The sequence below is a fragment of the Monodelphis domestica genome, chromosome 1 (genome assembly GCF_027887165.1).
Source record: "Monodelphis domestica isolate mMonDom1 chromosome 1, mMonDom1.pri, whole genome shotgun sequence".
Classification (NCBI taxonomy): Eukaryota; Metazoa; Chordata; class Mammalia; order Didelphimorphia; family Didelphidae; genus Monodelphis; species Monodelphis domestica.
Window position 1 is genome coordinate 660,108,737 of NC_077227.1, and position 21,926 is coordinate 660,130,662.

The following is a 21,926-nucleotide window of genomic DNA, read 5'->3' on the forward strand; positions in this document are numbered from 1 at the left end:
TGGTGAATAGTTATATAAAGTAAGTGGTTATACAAAAATACTTAAATATAGTTGAATTTGATAGGATGGCATATATGAGTTATCTATGTTTCCAAGATAGTTACATGTGAAATCATTTCCCCAGCACATCAAGGAGGGCATTGTAGATATCCATCATTTCCTTCCTTTTCCCTGGTTCCAACTGGTTATTTTATTATTATTAATTATGCTATAGCTATAGCATGCATGTATATGAATATAATACATACTATGTTATAATAATATGTAAAATATGTAATATTTTTAATAGTACTTCAAGGTTTGCAGCATTTTTCATACATTATTTTATTTAATCCTTACAACAACTGAATGAGGTAGATACTTTTAATATCTCCATTTTAGAGAAGATGAAACTGAGACTAAAAGGAGACGAAGGTAGTATCTATAGTAGGATTTGAAATCAGGTTTTCTCAGGTTCTAAGGTTAACTAACACTCAAGTTACTGACTCCACACTGCCTCCTTCTTAATGGATTGGATTGGTCAGTGACTTTCCCCAAAGTCCTATTTTGATATTTCATTTTGGATTTGAAGGTGACCCTGAATTCTTGAGACTCAAATATAAATTGGGGCCCACTGAACTCTACCTAAATCCCCAAGGGCTACATCTTTCCTTAGAAAAACACAGATGACCATTATTGAAGTTCTGTATTTTCATTCAGCTCTACTTAGTGTCATCCCTGAAGACCCTGCATTGGATGCTTCTTTTCTGGCAAGTCCAGAGGGTCCTGTGATCTGAGGAACCCCCTCCCTTTGCTAATCCTGGAGAGGCTCCTCACCAGAGTGTTAGCCATGACTAATTAAACCTCATATCAGTGTCAATAAACATTTATTAAGAACCTACTATGTGTCAGGAACTGTGGCACGCAGTGGGATTTTTAAAAAAAAGGAGGTTAAAGACAATTCCTGTCCTCAAAGAGCTCATAATCTAATCAAATGTCCATCCTATGTAATTAGTTGAGAATCTGGATCCATGAATGTGTGGTCATTCACTAATGCAAATTGAGAAAAAGAAAATAACAAACACAACATATTTGAAATATAATGTCAAGCCAGGCATGGTGGTACACACTTATCATCCCTACTCCTGGGGAGGCAGAGGCTGGGGTGTCACTTGATTTGGATTTTTAAGCTACCACAGGGCTAAAGCCATTTGAATGTTCATACCAAGGCTAATCCAGGTGAAATCCAAGATGGTGAGCCGACAGGAGTGGGAGCAGCTAGGCTTCCATTGTTCCAAGAACAATGAAGCCAAGCTAGGCTGGATCAAAGCTCCCATGCACACTGGCAGCATGATTGAGCAGGAGAGGGACTGCAACACTTCCAGAATGGGTGATTTAGGGACACCCAGCCTCAAAAAATTATTATTATATAATAATGAGTGTTATAATGGAAATCCAAAGTCATAAAAACGTGATTCTTCTCTTTGCATTGCAAGTTCATATATGTGATGCACTCCTCCTTCTTCCATTATTTGAGTCCTCTCTTTCTGTAAGCTTAATGAATTGCCTCTGCAATAGTTGTTGAAATCTTTTTAAAAGTTGCAAAGCTCCTTTTCTAAACTTTTTTAAAACTTAGAGAGATACTTGTTCTTGGTTGTAGGCACTTAAATAATGGCCTATATTAGTGGCACTTGGTTTAAGGTTGAACTACTGGACCTTGGCTTAAACGCTTTACATCTTTCCACTTACATTAAAATAGCCTTTTGTCTTAAATTTCTAGATATTGTCCTAGGGCCATTAAGACTCTTTTTCAATTTTCTGAATGAGTATTTCTTATTTAATTTTATGCTTCAGCGATGCTCAGATCTGGTCTCAGCTCTTTGAGTCACACAGACTATCTTTCCATACAAAGGACAGCTTGCTTCAGTGATCTTTCCTCTGCTGGAGCCAAGACTGAGTGCTAGACTGACTTCCTGGTGTTCTGTGGATTCCTGGGATTGGCCTACTTGTTCCCTGAACCCCAATCCTTTCTTCCACCCAGGTTTTACTTTTTGGGGGCCCCCTGTGGAACAGGAAAAAGTCTCTACAGCAACTCTTAGTCTCAAATTGCCATTTTTGTTGTTGTTGTTGTTCATTTTTCTAAAGCCCTTTCTTTCTGTCTTAGTATCAATTTGAAGACAGAAGAGTGGCAAAGGCTAGCTCTTGGTGTGTGTGACTATGTAGGTTTAACTTTCTGCTTTGGAGTGGGATTTTCCATGGCAGGGTTTCTCTAGCAGAATTCTCCCTATCACAATTATGCTTCCTTAGCCCAATAATGATGCAAAATTGGGCAGCACGGACCACAGAAATGCTCTGTGTTAAGGTACTTGCCCAGGGTCATACAGCTAGGCTGCCATTTTGTTTTGCATTTTTTGTGCCCATTTGATTTCCCTTAGAACAAGTAAAAGCAAATGGCAAATACAAAATATTTGACATTTCATCATGTAAAGTCCAGTGTGGCCCATGTTTATAACCCTAGCTAATGGGAAGACCGAGGCTGAAGGATTCTTTATATTAGTGTCCCTAGCACCTAGCACAGTGTCTGGCACCTAGGAGGCACTTATCAGATACTCATTGAGTAGTCATTTGACTACTAGGTTGTCAGCTCCTTGAGGACAGGGATCACCTTTTATCTCTGTACATTTCCTACAATAAATAGGGGATAGAGAGATATACATTATTCCAAAAGGCTTGCCTATATTCATATAAATCCAAGGTGATCTTAGAAGAAATGATTGACCCTGAGGTCTGTGAACACAATTAACATTACTTCATTAATTATCTAGGTTAATAACCGATTCTGCTATGCTTTATTTATGATACCCAGTTATGGCAAGACCTCTGGGTATCTGCCTGTAAAACCTGATTAGAAACATTAATTAGCTGAGAAGCAGAACATTTCTGTGGTCCATGCTGCCCAATTTTGCATCATTATTGGGCTAAGGAAGCATAATTGTGATAGGGAGAATTCTGCTAGAGAAACCCTGCCATGGAAAATCCCACTCCAAAGCAGAAAGTTAAACCTACATAGCCACACACACCAAACATGCAACCATGATGCATTGGGAGATGGCCTTGGCAGTAAGACTTTGGGCCACTCGATGCACCATGAAAAAGAAAGAGGTAACCAGTTGGGAGAGGTGTCCAGTGCTCCAGGGAGCCCCAGTCTTCTTTGTCAGTTTTAGCAGTATGGCCTAAAACCCTGGCCCATATTTCAGGGCATTTCCAGGATCCTTCATCACAAAAGTCTAATCTTGACTGCTGAGGGCATGTGAAAAAATAATTGCCTTATCTTAAGGGCTCCATGTTTCTCCTCTAAGTTATAGACAAACCCAATGCTTTTTTGGAGATTGCAATATCCAGAAAACACTGAGCTGGAGCAATGGTGCAGCTGGACCTTTTAAAATTAATTCATATTTATTCTCATCATCGTTGCCACTGCAAAATTTGCATATGGGGCAGAAATGTCTATAAGGATCAGCTAAGTGGTGACTAGAATAGTGCCGTTGTAGGGAGAGCTTAGCAGCTTGGTGGATGGAGAGGACTAGGGATAGAGAGGTCCTGGGGTTCAAATGTGAACTCAGATATCTCCTAGCTATGTGACCCTGGGAAAATCACTTCACCCCCATTACCTAGCTCTTATCATTCTTCTGTCTTAAAGCCAATACATGATATTGATTCTAGGACAGAAGGTAAGAGTTAAAAAAAATAGTGCAGTTGAATATGAACAATGCTAGCAGACCTAGAGATATGTTCCACTTAAAAAGGTAATATATTTGAAAATCTGATTTAGAGAGAGAAATGCCCTAGGGGATAATTTTTAACGTTAGAAGATAATTTACCATAGAATCTCTTTAATAATAATTCCTTAAGTAGCTGTAAAGAATGATTCCTTTTCCGATAATTTAATTTATATATTTCTTTTATGATTCTCAAAGACCCAATGATTTCATAAAATGAGGTAGGCTTCAATTTTACAACCCTAAAGAGGAAGTATGTTGTAGTGGATAGAATTTGAGACTTTGAACCGAGAAGAATTGCATTCAGGTCCCACCTCTAGCAAGTGACATTGGCCAAGTCACTTAACTTTTCTTAGTCTCAGACTAAGAGACTTTTCTGCTGTTCTTCATAGGTTTTGTGATAGAAATTGGTGGAGATCCCATATTGATAAATACATAGATAATTAATGACCTGGGAATATTTTAGATATCTTTGAAAATTATTTAGATTTAGTGATCTAGAAAATGGATTAGATAGCTTTGAAAATGTGGTTAGAAAAATCAGACCTTTCTTAAACTGCTAAAATAGAAAATTAATGCTATAAGAATTATGATCTTGGGATAAAGAATTATAAATGACATAATAAAATGACTTTAGGACCTGTGTTACTCTATTATTATTATATGTTATAATATCTCATTTATTATAATTATATTATTATTAGAATGTTATTAACCCATGTTCTTATCTTGCAGACAATTGATATTGCACCAGGGCAATATAATATTGGTCCAGCACCAGTTCCCAAATTCCTTGCCAGGTAATTATTATTTGTTATTATTAAAATAATTATTTCATTTATTTAATTCCCCTCTAAAAAGTCTTTAAGAAATATTACAATGCTTTAACATTTTCATTTCTGCCAAGCATAATATTCTTTTAATCTTTATTATATTATGAAGGAATTCAAATATTTTTAAGAGACAAGAATTAATAAAATGTTGGCTAAAAGAAAATTAGCTTTATAATTGGACATGTTGCATTTTTATTTTACAGGAACTCTGTATTCCGTTCTACTGTTGAAAGATTTCCAACATGTTATTTTATTCCTGTAAGTACATTGTAGATAACTGTTAATCCTTGATGAGATGCTTGGCTTTACGTCATAGGATATTATAGGATATCATAGGATATCAATCTAGTCCAACTCCCTCACTTTATAGTTAAGGAAACAAACCTCCTTTAGGTTAATGGCCTTCCCAAAGCCATAACCCTAGCTAGAGTCAGAGTGGCGCGGTAGAGTCTGGTTTCCTTATGGCCAATTCCACGCTCTGTAAAGAAAAACATTTTGCAAAAAAAGCAAATAACAAAAGAATGCTACTCTTTGATTTAATGCTGAAAAGAAATTGAAGATTTTAATAAATATTGAGTCATTTGTAGTAAATTGTGAGATTAAACAACAAAGATGATTCAGGAAACAAGAATACCTGAGAGTTTTGGTTTTTTCCCTTTCAAGGACTGAAAAGTGCTTTTTCTATCTCTTAAAATTTCCACTTATGTTAGTGAATTATGGCTAAAATTGGTTCTCATGAAGATGAATCAGGCTATGTCAAAAATTAATATTCATATGAGTAGCACGAATAGAGGAAGGAGAGCAGGAAATCGAAAGCCAGCCAATCTGTAGTTCTGGCACAAACTGTGTCTCATTGGGGAAGGAGCGCTCTATTGATGCGAGTATGTGACATTGATGAGATCGTCCAGGTGAAGGAGAGAACAGATGGGAGAAAGCAGACTTGAATCCCCCCTCAGGAATTCGTGATTTCTTGTGTATAACCCAAGGCAGGTAAAGGAAGAGTGAGGAAGGAGCCTGGGTGCTTTACACAGTACCAGTCTCCTAGGATGAGCTTTATCCTTGGGCTCCGAAAAAAACTGCCCAAGTCCTCACAGAAGCACTGCTGGATGTGGAGGAGGGATGGATCGGTAGAGCCATGACACACACACCGGCCCCACGTGGCGACACTGCAGACTGAAAGGGACCAATGAAAGAGACAAGAAGGGGCAGTTCCCAGAGACAAAGCAGTTGGGGGCAATCAATGAGTCTGGTCGGAGTGGATGGAATCGTAGGGTGCCAGACCCCGACTAGCTGAAGGGTCACCTGCACCCCTGCTGGCCTCTTGAAAAGGCAAGACTCTGGGGAGTCACCTGAAGCAGAAGACATCTAAGATAGGGAGTGGAGGAAAGAGCTAGCTATGGAAGGCTGTAGCTCTCAAGAGGAAATTGGGGGGGGGCAGTGGTGTGGCTCAGTGGATTGAGAGGCAAGAGGTCCTCCATTCAAATTTGGTCTCAGATGCTTCCTAGCTAACTCCTAGCCTAGAGTTGTTACTAAGGTGGAACGTAAAGGCCTTAAAAAGAAAAAAATGGAGTTGATTTTATTTGTTGGAAACAATTTGTAAACTGAAAAACATTCTAGATCTTGTTTTTATTACCAGAATCTACTTTCAGAAATAGAATGACAGTTGAATAGAATCCCACAGTTACCTTGAAGGCACAATTTTGCATTATGTTTGTGTATTCATGGGTAAAAAAACCCAAAAAACCAACAAAACCAAACCATAAACACAAAGATTTTTATTTGTTTAATGGTGCAGACTTTTCTCCATTTGATCCTATTTGTCCTAAATATGAGGCAGTCTCAGTCCAGAGAATGGTGCCCAATTGGCTTCTACTCTCTTGTGTGCCCACCCCCACCTAGTGCTTTAAACTGTACGATTTGGAGCCTTGTGTAGACGTGGTCAGGCTGACATCTGAGGAGAGACGTGCTCGCTGTGTTGTTTGTCGCCGGGAGACCTCTGTGTACCCATTTGCTTCCCTGTACGGTTTGCTGAAGCAGAAACAAGGACGTTTATCCTTCTTTCCAGACCAGGGAGAAAGAGTCTCCAAAGCCATTTCCCAGTCGCTTCTCACCCTGTCATGCATGCATGTGGAAAAAACAAACATCCGTAATTGCTCATTTGAAGGGATGACACGCAGCTGCAGCCCACTGTTTTCTGTTCGCTCTTGAAGGGTATTGTTTTAGTGACACGTAGATATGAACCTTGGATTTAAAAGTCCCCCAGGCTCTCTTTTGTGCCTCTGGGACTGGGACCCTGGAGGGTGGAAAATCCATTTTTATTTGTTGATAAATAGCTTCTTTATAATGTTCCGCTGCTGAGTTATATTTAGTTCAAAAAATAGACAAGATTTTTTTTTTGGAGGGGGCCTTAATTTCTGTCCAAATAATAACTGGGAGGCAAGAAAAACCAAGGGTGTTAAGTGACTGGCCCAGGGTGACACAGCTAGGAAGTATTTGAGGCCACATTTGAACCCAGGAATTCCAGGTCTGGCACACTATCCACTGGGCTACCTAGCTGCCCCAACATGGTTACTCTTTACCTAACTGTGTTGTTGTGAAGATTAAATGAGATCACTGGTACATGTAAAGTATTCTGCAACTGTAGTTCCTAACATAATATCTTACACGGCATAGGAAATCAAATCCATTTATCTCGAAGTGAATGGAAAGAGCACCATCTAGTCCATTTGTTTTTCCATAAAAAGAAACTCTCTGGAGTCTAAATAAACAAATGGATCAATGGGAAATTCTCTTCTGTGTCCAGTTGTGCTCCTGCTTTGGTGGCACTCGCAGAGAGATTCAGCCTCCGTGTACCTTACATGCTTTCATTGGTGAACGTGATGGAGGAAAAACTGACTTTCCATCTTGTGACTAGAGCTTCTCTGTTCATTCCGGGACTCAGCTGGGCATGAAGGTGCCTGAGAGCTTTTACTCATCGTTTTTGCTAAGCATATTTATCATAGCTGTAATTCTTTTGGTTACTTATTAAGAGGAAGACAGAAAACATGCGTCATTCTTGACGAGTGGAGGGAGGAAAACCTTAGGATTAAAAACTACGTTAGCCTAATAAAATTAATTTATAATGTGGGGTTTCATAATGCTTATGTGTTTTAAAAATATTATAAAAAACCAGCAATAAAGAGGACAGAATTAGATACACAGAAAAAAGTTTGCATAGAGCTAGCTATAAATGGGTTTTTATTAGATTTATTACTTAATAACATTTGTAGAATAATTGTTTAGAAACTGGATATGAGTCCCGCAGTGTCCACTCTGTATTGAAGTGAGTGAAACTGAGGAGCACTGCTCTAATAATGTGAAAGACAGTCTATAAACCCAGTAGAATGTAAACTATTTAAGGAAAGAAACAGTTTCATTTGTGTGTGTATGTGTGTTTGCACAGCTATACTTAGCACAACGACTTAACACATAGTAGGCACTCGCTACATATTTGTTGAATTAAATAACCCATTTCACTTATCCATTAACAAAATGGCAGCAAAGTTCCATGAGAATAAAAAACTGTCAAAATGGATTCACTCGATCAGTTTAAAACTAAATAGAAACATGGATATTTCCCTTCTTGTGCACTGTCAGAACACGAAGTGCTCTTGGTAAAAGGGCCCCTTTATCTTATTTTATTCTACTTTTAAAGAAGTCTTTATTTAATAAATTGGTAGGACAGTCAATAGTCAACCTTCTTTGGGGTTCCCATTCACTTTATTATTATTTTTTAAACTCTCACCTTCCATCTTGGAATCAGTCCTGTGTATTGGTTCCAAGGAGGAGAGTGGTCAGGGCTAGGCCATGGGAGTCAAGTGACTTGGCCAGGGTCACCTAGGCAGCAGTGAAACTGGGTTTCAGACTGACTTCTCTGACTCCCACTCATTTATCCGTTTATTTCTTCTTTAACCTAAAACCACTGTACTAGAGTGGAGCGTTGCTAATAAAGATCATCGGTGCCATTGACTGATACAGTGACAAAGTAGCAAAACCATTTGGGGAAGGAACAATTGGCTCATGGGAAGTGATGCAGGAGAAGAGGGTGGTACAGAGCCAGGTGGCTTCCCTGCCACATGGATGGAGAGCTTTTTCCTTCCTAGGCAGACCATCATTTTATATTACCAAAAAAAGCCTGCTCAGAGAATGCAAATTAGTTTTAATATCAGTGAAAGCAAAACATCATTAGGAAGGCAAATCTCCTGCCCAGCATCTCCCATGATGCATTACAAATGAAACACTTTCCAGATTATTTGCCATCCAGAATGAGCCTGATTAAGATTCGACTCTCCTAATGGGGATAATTAAAAGTTGACGCTATTTGGGGTAAGCAGAGATGGACTATTTGACCTCTCAAGGATCATTCTGAAAGGACACAATAGGAATAATTAGGAGGAAGGAGGAGAATCTTAAAATGATCTGGACTGAGTAGCATCTTTATGCATGTGCACATCAATAAATACATCCACATAGAAACAGAATAATAATAAGTAAGTTGTTGCTGTTCCCTTGGTGCCATCAAGGCTGACTCTTCATGGCCTCCTGGAGCTCTGCCCATTGGGGTTTTCTTGCAAAGGTCTTGGAGCCGTCCGCCATTCCCTTCCCCAGTGGCAAACAGAAATGAAAGGACTTGCTCGAGATCACACACCCAGGAAGTGGCTGAGGCTGGATTTGAACTTGGGTCTTTTGGACACCACATCTAGTTCTCTGTACCTATACCACCTAGCTGCCTATATACACGCGATACACACATACGGATCATTCTAAAATTCTCATGTATATACATATAGAGTAGATCGCTCTAAAATGTTCGGATAAATACATGAGGATATATATGTATACACACCCCCCCCTTCAGAATATACGATGGGCTATGCAACAAAAATCTCTTTGAAAGTAGATACGCTCTTACTGTTAAATTGGATCTGTCCTATGAAAGCCCTCCATCCCAGACCCTGCCAAAGACCAGTACCTGCGTCTTGGGGTTCTTTGCCAAAAGATGATCCTTTAAAGTCTAAATGTAGGCAATTAGAAATGCCTAAAAATATCAAAGGTCTTGGAGAGGTCAGAAATATACTAGTGACATTTACAAAATGTGTATAGCTGCAATCAAATGATAAAAACCATCCTGACAGTTAATGCCAACACAGGAAATAACCAGATGGTAATTGTGTGAAAAAGTTTTAGTTTTAGATTCCTAATTGTATTTTTGACAAGAGCATATGCAAACATCTTGTTATTAATATAGTCTCATGAGTCTTGGTGCGTACAGCTTGAAGTCTGATCAGATTTAATTACCAGCTATTGAATTTCCCAGGCCTGAGATCTTTCAAATGAGAAACAGAATGGAGTCTATACTTTTTTTTTTATTGGAAAAAGATTTTTAAGAAAAGAAAGTGTTAATCATTTCAATTGTTATTAGATATAAATTTTTTTTTCAAAAAAAAAGCTTTCTGATGGAAATATCTCCTTAGAAGTAATCCTAACCCATCATCTCTTTGGCATAAATAAAAGGGCAATATGGTACGGTGGAGAAGTCGTAAATTTTGTTTCAAACATTATCAGGTTCAAGCATTATCTTTCTGTGTGAGCTTAGGCAAGTCAATTAATTTCCCTAGCTTCAGTTTCCCCCATTTATAAAACAGAGTTGGGAATATATGAACTATCTTGGGGTGCCTTCTAGCTATAACATTCTGATTAGCGCTGTCTAGTAGGATAATTGTGTGCAGGCATGTCTGACTCTGTGGCCCCCTGGGTCATAGCTCACCCAAACTGTTCATGGGGTTTTCTTGGCAAAGATACTGGAGTAGTTTACCATTTCCTTCTCTAGTGGATGGAAGCAAGCAGAGGTTGAGTGACTTGGAAGTATCTGAGGTCAAATTTGAACTCAGATCTTCTGACTCCAGACCCAATTCATTGAGTCATCTAGCTGTCTAGGATAGCTATAAATTCCACATTTGAAAATTTGGGGCAGCACAGTCACCAGGCCTAGAATAATACTATTCCTGGAACAAATGGCAGTTGTTCACAGAATTAGAGAACTAGAGTGATGAAAGAGACTTCAGAGGTCATGTAGGTCTGCCTAATCTGGCCTCTGCTTGATAAACTATCCATTAGTGACCATCCATTCTCCAAAGGCAGCCCATTTCTCTTTTGATTGGCACTAATTTAATAGGAAGTTGTTGGGGTTTTTTTTATGTACCCCTCAGCTTTGCCCATTTGTCCTAGTTTATTTTCTGGGGCCAGTAAAACAGTTTTCACTCTATTTCTCCATGACATTTCCTTAACATACTTGGAGATAATTGGAATGACTTTATGCAATTTGAATTTCACATGAGTGGACCATCAGAGTGGATCATGTTTGTGTGGTGTGGTTTTGTATCTCCTTATCCTAGTCAGCCTCTTGGACGTGTTCCAACATTCCCTGACCTTCCTAAAATGTGGCTTTCAGAAATAAGCACAAAATTTCAGATGTGATCTAACCAGGGCAGAGTTCCTCCCTATCACCTCCCTGATTCTAGAAACTTTGCTTCTATAAAGATGCCTAAAGTTGGATTAGGTGTTTTGGCTTGCTTGCCCCAGCTCCCCTGATTGAAAGAGACAAGAAAGAGAACCCTGCCTCAGAATACCGGTTCCTGTGTTCTCTGCCAAAGTAGTGATGGACCCTCTTGTGCTCTCCCAGCCTGTCTTTTGGGAGCATAACTCATATTTCTCTAGCACCTTGAGGATTACAAAGTGCTTTGTGTGAAAGAAATGGGCTGGATAAGATTGGGGGCACCGATTTCAGCTTACTCCTTGCTACTCAGGAACAGGGTTTGGGTTTCACTCAAGTAGAGTCAACCATGTACATTTTTTTTTTTTGAAGTTTAAGTGTGTATTGAGGTTCCCCATAGACTACATTAAGGAGTTTGCAGGTTAAGTTTAATCTGGGCATAGTGGGAAAGACATGGATGGAAAAGGGAAAAGGGGGAAACCCAGTCTCAAGAAAAAAGAATTAAATAAATTAAATAAATCCAAAAAAAAAAAAAGCTATGAGTGTCCATATCAACTATACAAGCATTACAAAGACATGATGGTAAATGCAACAAAAAATGTCATTGATCCAGTTTTTTATAAGAATTGCAGAATCCTTTTTCTAAACAAAAGCAAATATTGTAGTAACCATGAGCTGCTTGGTGGTATTAGAAGCAATCAACAAGCATCCACTCAGGTCCAGATTGGTGTCCCAGGAGCCTGAGAACCTGCAGATTCAAATGGGAAAACACTAAGTTCCTTAGCCTGATTATGACCTACTCCTGCTTTGTCCCAGAAATGCTGGGGATTGGTTAACTAGCTCTGATTAATTTGTCCCTCACTTAGGACTCAGGAAAGGTCATATGCAGCTCAGAGCGCTGCTAAACGCATTGTCTAGAATATATATCCCATCATATTCCTAAGCCATTAAACCCTGAGCCAGAACTCTCTCCCGCTCCAGTAATCTGTACTACCAGGGACTGATTAGCACAGCTAAGGTTAGTCAGTCATTAAGCATTTGTCATGTGCCTCCTTTGTGCCAGGCACTGTGCTAAGCACTGCAGATAGAAAGAGAAACAAAAAATAGGCTCTGCCCTTGATGAGCTCACAGTCTAATGGGAGAGAAGGAAAAGGAGGGAAGGTAGGGAAGTAGCATCCTCATGAACCATACAATTATGTGATCAACCTAATTCTAGGACATTCAGCCTATTGGACCACTTATTGACTTGGCCAAAGATAATCACCTCATTTAGAAGAAGCAAAAAAAAGGGGGGGGGGCGGTAGGGGGGGAGAATTAGTCTGTTTTTTTACTTCTTCCAATAGCATTTTTAGTACTATTTGTTAAAAATAAAAGTAGGAAATTTTGGCTATATAGCCCTGAATGTCAGCACCACTTGGGACTATTACTCTCTTATTATCTAATTTGACGTACCTATTTGTAAAGGCAATGTTAATTACCAAATTGAACTCTAAAGGGCTTTACAACTCAGAAAATATATGGAGGGTCAACAAATGGAAGATGCCCTTCTTCACATCAGGTATGATTTGTATGAATGCCAGGTTTTGTTGTTTGTTTTAATCATTAAAATGTTCCAAAAATTACAAATTTAGTAATTCAAGACACATTGAATCAGAAGGTGGTGGCCCATCTTTAATATCTTTTTGTCTACTGGGAGGGGAAAATAGGGAATGAGAATTTATTAAGCACCCACTATGCAGCAGGCACTTGGACCTGGAGTCAGGAAGACCTGGGTTCAAATTTGGCCTCAGAAACTCTCTGGCCTGTATAACCTTGGCAAGTCACTTAATCTCTGTTTGCCTAAATCCACTGGAGGAGGAACTAGTAAACCACTCCAGTATCTTTGCCAAGAAAACCCTGTGGATAGTATTGACCTGCTATGGTCCATGGGGTCACAGCTTTCCATCTTCCAAATAAATATGATGCCTATAAATAGTGTTCATTTATCAATAGCCCCCCCCAACCCAAAAGGGGGCAAGAAAGGACCTCCATCCTATATTTTGGAGCAAGGGTCCTGGAAATGTCTCAAACATAACATGACAAAAAGGGCTGGAAATTCAGGGAGCAGATTGAGTTAGACAACTCATTGACATTTTATGTTTAATTATTATATTGTTATATTAATTATTTAATTATTATATTAATTAATAATATCAATATTTTATCTCCTCATGGGATGTTGATCTTCCCAGCCTGAATCTCCCCTTTTAGCCCCTTGGATTTTTGTCCCCTGTGGGTTCCTGGTTCTCATCCTGTCTAGCCAGTTGTATTCTAATTCACACCTTGTTCTTTTCTTAGTTTTCCCAGGAAGATGATGATCATGTGCACAAAAGGGCATTAGGCAAGATTCCCTGGAGTGGGGGGCACATAACTTTACTTCTCACTGTAGACTCATTTTGAATTTGCAGTCCACTCACACTCCCCATCACCACTTTTCCCCTTGGACTTTTTGACTAGCCGCTTCTCCCCCAAATTAAGGGGACTAATGAAAGACTAGAATATCTTTTTGTTGTGCGGATGTTCTTTGGTTTGGTTTTGGTTTTGGTAACAGTATGGCCATTAATAAGGTCGGGCTTCATCTACCCTTTGACCCAGCCATAGCACTGCTGGGTCTGTACCCCAAAGAGATAATGGACAAAAAGACTTGTACAAAAAGATTCATAGCTGCGCTCTTTGTGGTGGCCCAAAACTGGAAAACGAGGGGATGCCCATCAATTGGGGAATGGCTGAACAAACTGTGGTATATGTTGGTGATGGAATACTATTGTGCTCAAAGGAATAATAAAGTGGAGAAGTTCCATGGAGACTGGAACAACCTCCAGGAAGTGATGCAGAGCGAGAGGAGCAGAACCAGGAGAACATTGTACACAGAGACTGATACATTGTGGTACAATCGAATGTAATGGACTTCTCCATTGGTGGTGGTGTAATGTCCCTGAACAACTTGCAGGGATCCAGGAGAAAAAAACACCATTCATAAGCAAAGGATAAACTATGGGAGTGGAAACACCGAGGAAAAGCAACTGCCTGAATACAGAGGTTGAGGGGACATGACAGAGGAGAGACTCCAAATGAACACTCTAATGCAAATACTATCAACAAAGCAATGGGTTCAAATCAAGAAAACATGTAATGCCCAGTGGACTTACGCGTCGGCTATGGGGGGTGGGGGGGAGGAAAAGAAAATGATCTTTAACGAATAATGCTTGGAAATGATCAAATAAAATATATTTTAAAAAAAAAAATAAGGTCGGGCTTCCTTAGTCCAGCATTCGGGGTTTTCTGCAGCCTTAAGGCCATTCTCCCTTTTCAACCTTCTTTACGAGTCTTGTTTTGGCCCACTTCCTACAGCATCCAGACTTGATTTCTGCTCACTGTCCACCAAACCAATCCTATATCCATGTGATTGTTCCCAGCAGTCCCTCTTCCTGGAATACCTTCCCATATAAGTCCCTACACACGTTCCAAAGTAATCTCGAGTTCACATCCATAGGGGCGAACCTCCACCTTTATTGGCTAAGCAGATTCAATTGGACAATCAGAAGTGCCCTCTCTGTGCCAGGCATTGTCCGGGGGGAAAACAAAGACAAAACCAGGAAGCACTATCTAGGACTGCTGCTCACCGTATTATTGTTATTATGTAGCCCTGCCTTGTGCTCCAATGTGATCCTCAGCTCTGGGAAATCCGTGAAGGCTTCTCTAGGTCCAGAAGCCTCGCCTCGGCTCACAGCCTCACGAGTGCCGTGAGTAGAGGCCGATTGTCTTTGATTCGGTGTCTTCTGCCATAACAGAACCTGACTAGCCCCAGGCCTGGGACCAGCCATCTCCAGCCCTCTGGGAGGGCTCCTGTCAAAAGGAATAGTGCAATAGGAGAGAAATCCGACTCAGATTTCACCGTGACAAAGAGAGCCTCAGATCTCAGGAATAATTTGCTTCCGAACCAGACGGCATCAGCGCAGGTCAGCGTGTTTCACGGGTAAAGCACGCAGGCCCTCTCCAAGCATCAGAACGCAGCGGCTTAGCGTGTTTCCTTTTACATTCTGAGACGGGCTTCATAGATCGGCTATTGGAGCTTATGATGCAAGTCTTTGAGGATAAACAGATCACCGAGGGCTGGCATGTACTTGGCCTCTGATGCGGATGAGGATGCCAGGCAAAAGGTTCCCGAGGGACCGAGGCAAAGTGAGGACTGGAGCCCATCCCCGCGCCAGAGCCAGGGTGGAGGCAGAGGAGCTGCTCTGCTTCACGATGCGGAGCACATCTCGTGGCAGACATGGGGGAGAGCAAGGAGTGCCTTTACAGGAATTTGCACATCTTCATCATTCCTTCTACTCTTCTCAGAGGCCCAGAATAGAACTTGTTTGTATAAAAATTAGTCACCGGTATTCAAGGTTAGATGCCTGCGACACACTCCATTCACAGGGAGCCACTCTTCCCAGGGAGCCTAGTAAAATTTCCACTCCTGCAGCCTTCCACTCGTTTTTCCAACCTCTTCTTCCTTAGCCAAGAAGGGCTGTTGTTCAGTCGTGTCCCATTTTTTCCTGACCCCATTTGGGGTTTTTCTTGGCAAAGCTCCTGGAGCGGCTTGCCATTTCCTTCTCTGGCTCATTTTACAGAGGAAATAGGGTTAAATGACTTGCCCAGGGTCACACGAGCTAATGAACTGATCCCAAGGCAGGCACTCTCCCCGCGGTGCTCCCTGGTGCAGTGTAGTTAATATTGTCCCCTGTTAGATACTGGCGCAACATTTTACATTTTAAATTTGAGAACATCCTTATCTATTTAGTTTAGTTTGGGTGATGTGATGGTAGAAAGTGCATTAAATCTTTTCTTTTTTTTTTAACCTTATCTTCTCAGTATCCTTTGTAAGACAGAAGAACAGCAAGGGCTGGGCAATGGAGGTTAGATGATTTGTTTAAGGTCACACATGTCTTGAGGTCAGATTTGAACACAGGTCATCCCAGCTCCAGTCCTGATGCTCTATCCTTTGGTCTACTTAGCTGCCCCTATGAACCTGGTCTTTTGAAGAAGTCACTTCATCTCTAGAATTCCATGACTCTGGGAAGGCACTTATTACTTCCAAAGAGGCAGAATTTCTGTGCTGTGAAGGGTTTACAGGAAGGTAGCCTTTTAAGATCAAAGTAAAAGTCAAGAAAAAGACTGGGAAAATAAGCAAACATCAACAACAATAAAAACACCCAACCACAGAAAGTTATTATGGTGACAAAGAAGAGCAAGGCACAAACTCAAAAGGGGACGATGAGATCCAAACAGCTACATGAAAAACTTCAAATAAGAATGGGAATTGGCCTCAGGCTCTGGAAGAGCTCAAAAAGGATTTTGAAAATCAAATAATAGAGACAGGAAAAATGGGGATGAGAAATGAAAGTGGTTCAGGAAGGAAATTACACTTTAAAAAGCAGAATTGGACAAATGGAAAAGAGAGATAGACAATGAAGAAAAGAGTTTATTAAAAAGTAGAATTGGTCATATATGGAAAAGGAGGTTCCAAAGCTCATAGAAGAAAATAATGTCTAAAAAATTAGAATTGGGCAAGTAGAAGCTAATGACTTCATAAGATATCAAGAAACAATAAAACAAAATCAAAAGAATGAAAAAGTGTGAGGGAAGAGGGGAGAGAGGAAATATCTGGTTGGAAAAACTTTTCAGTTTTTGCATAGTTTTGCAAATTGCAAACCTTTCCACCCTTTATCACACTTTCAACAAGTACACCAATCTCAGCTTCCTCATCTAAGTAACATTCAATCAATCATACAATGAGCATTTATTAAACACCTCGGAGTTCTCCTGCCTCTCTTCTTTAAGGAAATGCATTTAATCAGCTCTTCTCAGGGACCTCCAGGGACCTTTCAAGCCTTTTGGGTTTATATCACAGATATTTTCAGAAACACTCTGCCTGTCCTTCCGTCCTCACCTTTCATTGTAACAAAGAACAAGAGTTAAGCAGCATTCTCTGTCTAAACTCTCCCACTTCTCTGGAGAAAGAAAAAAGGTGTATGTCTTTGTTTCTTCTCATTATAATTTAACCATTTCATCTTGATTTTGTGCTTTTTTCCCATTTGCATTGGGATTATAGGATTATGGACTTAAAGCTAGAAGGGATCTTAGAGGTGATCTAGGCCAACCCTCTCAATTTCAAAAAGGAAGCAAAGGCTCAGAGAGGTTAAATAATTTGCTCTGTATCACATAAGTAAGAAGTTGCAAAGCTGGGGCCTCTGGTTTCCGATCTGGCCCTGTTCCCCTGCACCACACTGCCTCCAATGATTATCATCATTGTGTAGATTGTTTTGTTCTGCAGGACTCTGCATCTGTTCGTATAAAAAATCTTCCCATAAGTCTTTGAATTCTTCATTTTTATTGTTTCCTGTAGTATGTTGCATTCATTTGCCACAGTTTGTTCATCTCTTCCCCAATGAATGGACACCCACTTTTTCCTAGTTTTCTCCAACCACAAAAACTTTGCTATGAATACTTGTATATTTATAAGTCAACACGTTTTACCTTGGCATTCCTTTGGTGGCAGAAGACTAGATGTTGGGGCAGCTAGGTGGGTCAGTGGAGGGAGAATTAGTTCTAGAGCCAAGAGGTCCTGGGTTCAATTCAGGCCTCAGATACTTCCTAGCTGTGTGACCCTGGGCAAGTCACTTAATCCTAATTGCCTCACCCTTACCTCTCTTCTATCTTGGAACCAATACTTAATGTTGATTCTAAGACAGAAGGTGTGTTAAGGAAAAAAAAAAGACTATATGTTACCTGGCTTCTCTGCCCAGTTTCATAAATGATCCTTCTTAATAACTGTAAGGGACATACATGGGAAAAATAACGGTCATTTCACAGGAATCTTTGTCCCATGGTTAACTTGAATTAAAATAAGTGAGCCCATATTGATGACATAATGGCATATTAAATGGAAATGATGGGAGGCAAAGCCAAGATGGCAGAGTAGAGGCATGGAAAGCTTGAACCTCTCTGAGAATCCTCTCCAACCAGCCTTAAAATAATCCTTTTAAACAATACTGGAGTGACAGAACAAACAAGGGGGTGGAATGAAGCAATTTTCCTGGAGAAAACAACTTGGAAGGTAGGTAGAAAGGGTCTGTTTCACCAGCATGAAAGAGGAGTCCAGCCTACAGCAAGGCCATGCAGTCCACAGCAAGACCATACTAATGAGTACCAGTCAAGCCAACAGCAACCACCACCCTGCCAACCTGCTCCAGGTTCTGAACCTAAGCCTGAGTCAATTTTGAGACATTGAGATCCCACCTAAGCCAACAGATGAGCACCTTACATCCATTGCTTGAAGTTCCAAGCCCTAACATAAGCCTACAGCAAAATCCCAATCTGATGGCCTATGCTAACTTAAGAGGAGGCCTAGAGCCCTATCCAAACCTGCAATGAGGCCCCAAGGTTAGTGTAAGCCCAGAATGAAGTCCTAAGCCCCTGCCCAAGCCCAAGATAAGTCCCCAAGCACCAGCATAAAGTAGTTCACTATGCTTTGAGCCCTTCAAGACATCAGCAGTCCCTAGAGGAGACTAAATCATCAGCTGGAGGTGACTTTCAGAACTCCCAGCCCACAGGCCATAATATCATCTTGACAGAACTAAAACTTGCAGAAACCTAGAACTAGAGTTAAGTGTAGCTGCAAGAAAAAACTAAAGTTTAAGAGAGTGCCCCTCTACCCTGAGAACAGAGTCCACTTTTAAGATCAAAATAAAAGTCAAGAAAAAGGCTGGGAAAATAAGCAAACATCAACAACAATAAAAACACCCAACTACAGAAAATTATTATGGTGACAAAGAAGAGCAAGGCACAAACTCAAAAGGGGACAATGAGATCCAAACAGCTACATGAAAAACTTCAAATAAGAATGGGAAGTCTCTGGAAGAGCTCAAAAAGGATTTTGAAAATCAAATAATAGAGACAGGAAAAATGGGGAAGAGAAATGAAAGTGGGTTCAGGAAGGAAATTACACTTTAAAAAGCAGAATTGGACAAATGGAAAAGAGAGATAGACAATGAAGAAAAGTTTCTTTAAAAATAGAATTGGCCATATGGAAAAGGAGGTTCCAAAGCTCATAGAAGAAAATAATGTCTAAAAAATTAGAATTGGGCAAGTAGAAGCTAATGACTTCATAAGATATCAAGAAACAATAAAACAAAATCAAAAGAATGAAAAAGTGTGGGGGGAGAAGGGGGAGAGAGGAAATATCTGGTTGGAAAAACAACTGACGTAGAAAAAAGACCCAGAAGAGATAAATTAAGAATTACTAGACTACCTGAAAGCTATGATTAAAAAAAAAGCCTAGACATCATATTACAAGAAATTATCAAAGAAAATTACCTTGATACTCTTGAACAAGAGGGTAAAATGGTAGGTAATTGAAAGAATCCACTGATCACCTTCTGAAATAAATTCCCAAATGACAACTCTTAGGAATATCAGAGCCAAATTCAAGAGCTCCCAGGCCAAGAAGAAAATACTACAAGCAGTCAGAAAGAAACCATTCAAATATCATGGAGCCACAATCATAATTACACAGGACTTAGGAGCTTCTACATTAAAGGATCAGTAGGCTTGGAATATGATGTTCTAGAATGCAAAGGAAATAGGTATACAACCAACAATCACCTACCCAGCAAAACTAAGTACATTCTTTCTTGGGGGGGATAGTCATTTAATAAAATAGAAGATTTCAAAGCATTTCTGATGAAAAGACCAGATTTAAATAGAAATTTTGATGTTCAAATATAAGGCTTAAAAGAAGAATAAAAAGGTAAACAAGAAAAAGAGAAAATTTAAGGGATTCAATAAGATCAAACTGTTTATATTCTTATATAGAAAGATATTTGTAACTCCTAAAAATTTTAACATTGGGGGAAGCTGGGTGGCTCAGTGAATTGAGAGCCAGGCCCAGAGACAATAAGTCTTGGGTTCAAATCTGACCTCAGACACTTCCTAGCTGTGTGACCTTGGACAAGTCACTTGATCCCCATTGCTTAGCCCTTACCACTTTTCTGCCTTTGAATAAATACCTAGTCTTGATTCTAAGATGGAAGGTAAGGTTTAAAAAAAATTTTTTTAACATTATTAGAGCAGTCAAAAGGAGTATACATAAGCAGAAGGTACAAGAGTAAGTTGATTAGGATGACATGATATAAAAAAAATCAAGGGGTGAAAAAGAGGATTGCACTGAGAGAAAAAGGAAGTGAGGGACAAACTAGCATAAATTATCACACCTAAAGAAGTGCAAAAAACCTATTACAGTGGAGTGGAGGATGATGGCAATGCTTAAACCCTACTCTCATTGGAATTTTCTCAGAAAGGGAATAACAACCATACTTATTTGGGCATAAAAATTTTATTTCATTCTGTTGAGAAATAGGAGAGGGGCAAGATAAGGAGGCAGGGAGAACAGAATGGAGGAAGAAGTGGGGGATCATGATTAAAAGCAAAATCCTTGTGAAGAAAGAACAGAATGAAAGAGGAAAGAGCAGGATCAAAAGGGGAAAATAAGATAGAGAGGAATATGCAGTTAGTTTTCCCAACCATGAATGTGAATGGCATGAATTCACCCATAAAACAGAAAGCAAAATAGATAAACCCAAATCCTATAATATATTGTTTACAAGAAACACATTTGAGCCTGGGATATAGACTCAGAGTAAAGGTAAGGGATTGTAGCAGAATTTATTGTGCTTCATCTGAAGTTAAAAAAAGGAGAAGTAGCAATCATGATCTCAGTCAAAGCTAAAGCAAAAATAGATCTAATTAAAAGAGATCAGGAACAAAACTAACATCTTGATAAAATGTACCACAGACAATGAAGTAAAAAAGGGAAATGGCTCCATTCAACGAAGGACTCAATAGCCTGAATAGGAATGGGTTTCCCAAGGATCCTGATCTGAAAGTATAGGTCAAATAAATGCTTCATTAATGCTGGAAGTGAAAGGGTGCAGCCTGCAGTACTTCTTTGCCACTTACAGACTGACCCGTGCATTGTCCTTGGAGTGGAATCAATAGTGGAACACTTAGCAGGAGCGATTTCGACACACCTATCCATCCAGCCCAGGAGCACTCCATTATTCTGGTGCACCAAATGGAGCTTCTTACCCGGTTTGAGCATTCCTATGCTCTTACAGTAGCTCCTGTTTCTCTGAGATATGCAGTGAGCTAAGGGAACACCTACAGCTTTAGCCTGGGGATGATCTTTGTTTCACACGTCCATCAATTTGGAAACATGGCCGTTCCTTTGGTTGTGCCACAGGTTGGGAGATGATGAGGTCTTCCCATCCCTTGATTATTAGACTTGTGCTCGGCTGCTAATAAGCAGCTCCATTCATGGCAGCATAATTGAGAATGGCAGCACTAATTACACCGCTGTGACATAGAACAGTAAACAAGGGAAGCAGCATTACTTAACATTATTCCGGCTGTTGATGGGCACAGTTCTTCAGCGGGATGAGAGGGCGTTCACTGGCGCTGGCAGCACAGCGCTGTGGCTCTTACCAGACCACAGTCATTGGCACAGACTAGACTCTAGACTTTATCTCTGCAATGCAATTGAACCATCACCTCAGGTGAATTGCTTAAAATACCTGTGCCTCCGAAGCCAGTTATAAAACCAGTCCGATCCTTCTCTATATACCCTGGGAGGACGTGAAGCACCTGGAAATGCCACGAACTCTGTTAGGCTGCTAGGATATGATTTGGTAAAAAAAATCAGAGAAGTTCTAGCTGCCAGGG

General features: G+C 40.0%; 1 protein-coding gene across 2 annotated transcripts in view; it reads left to right on the forward strand.

The window, feature by feature from the left end:
* Window positions 1–21,926, forward strand: part of STPG4 (sperm-tail PG-rich repeat containing 4) — a 43,351-nt gene that overhangs the window by 16,302 nt on the left and 5,123 nt on the right. For both annotated transcript variants that reach the window (XM_007476855.3, XM_001382143.5), the window contains 2 exons: window positions 4,494–4,558; window positions 4,795–4,849. In XM_007476855.3, coding sequence (XP_007476917.1) covers window positions 4,494–4,558; window positions 4,795–4,849 — 120 coding nt within the window. The remainder of the gene's footprint in view (window positions 1–4,493; window positions 4,559–4,794; window positions 4,850–21,926) is intronic.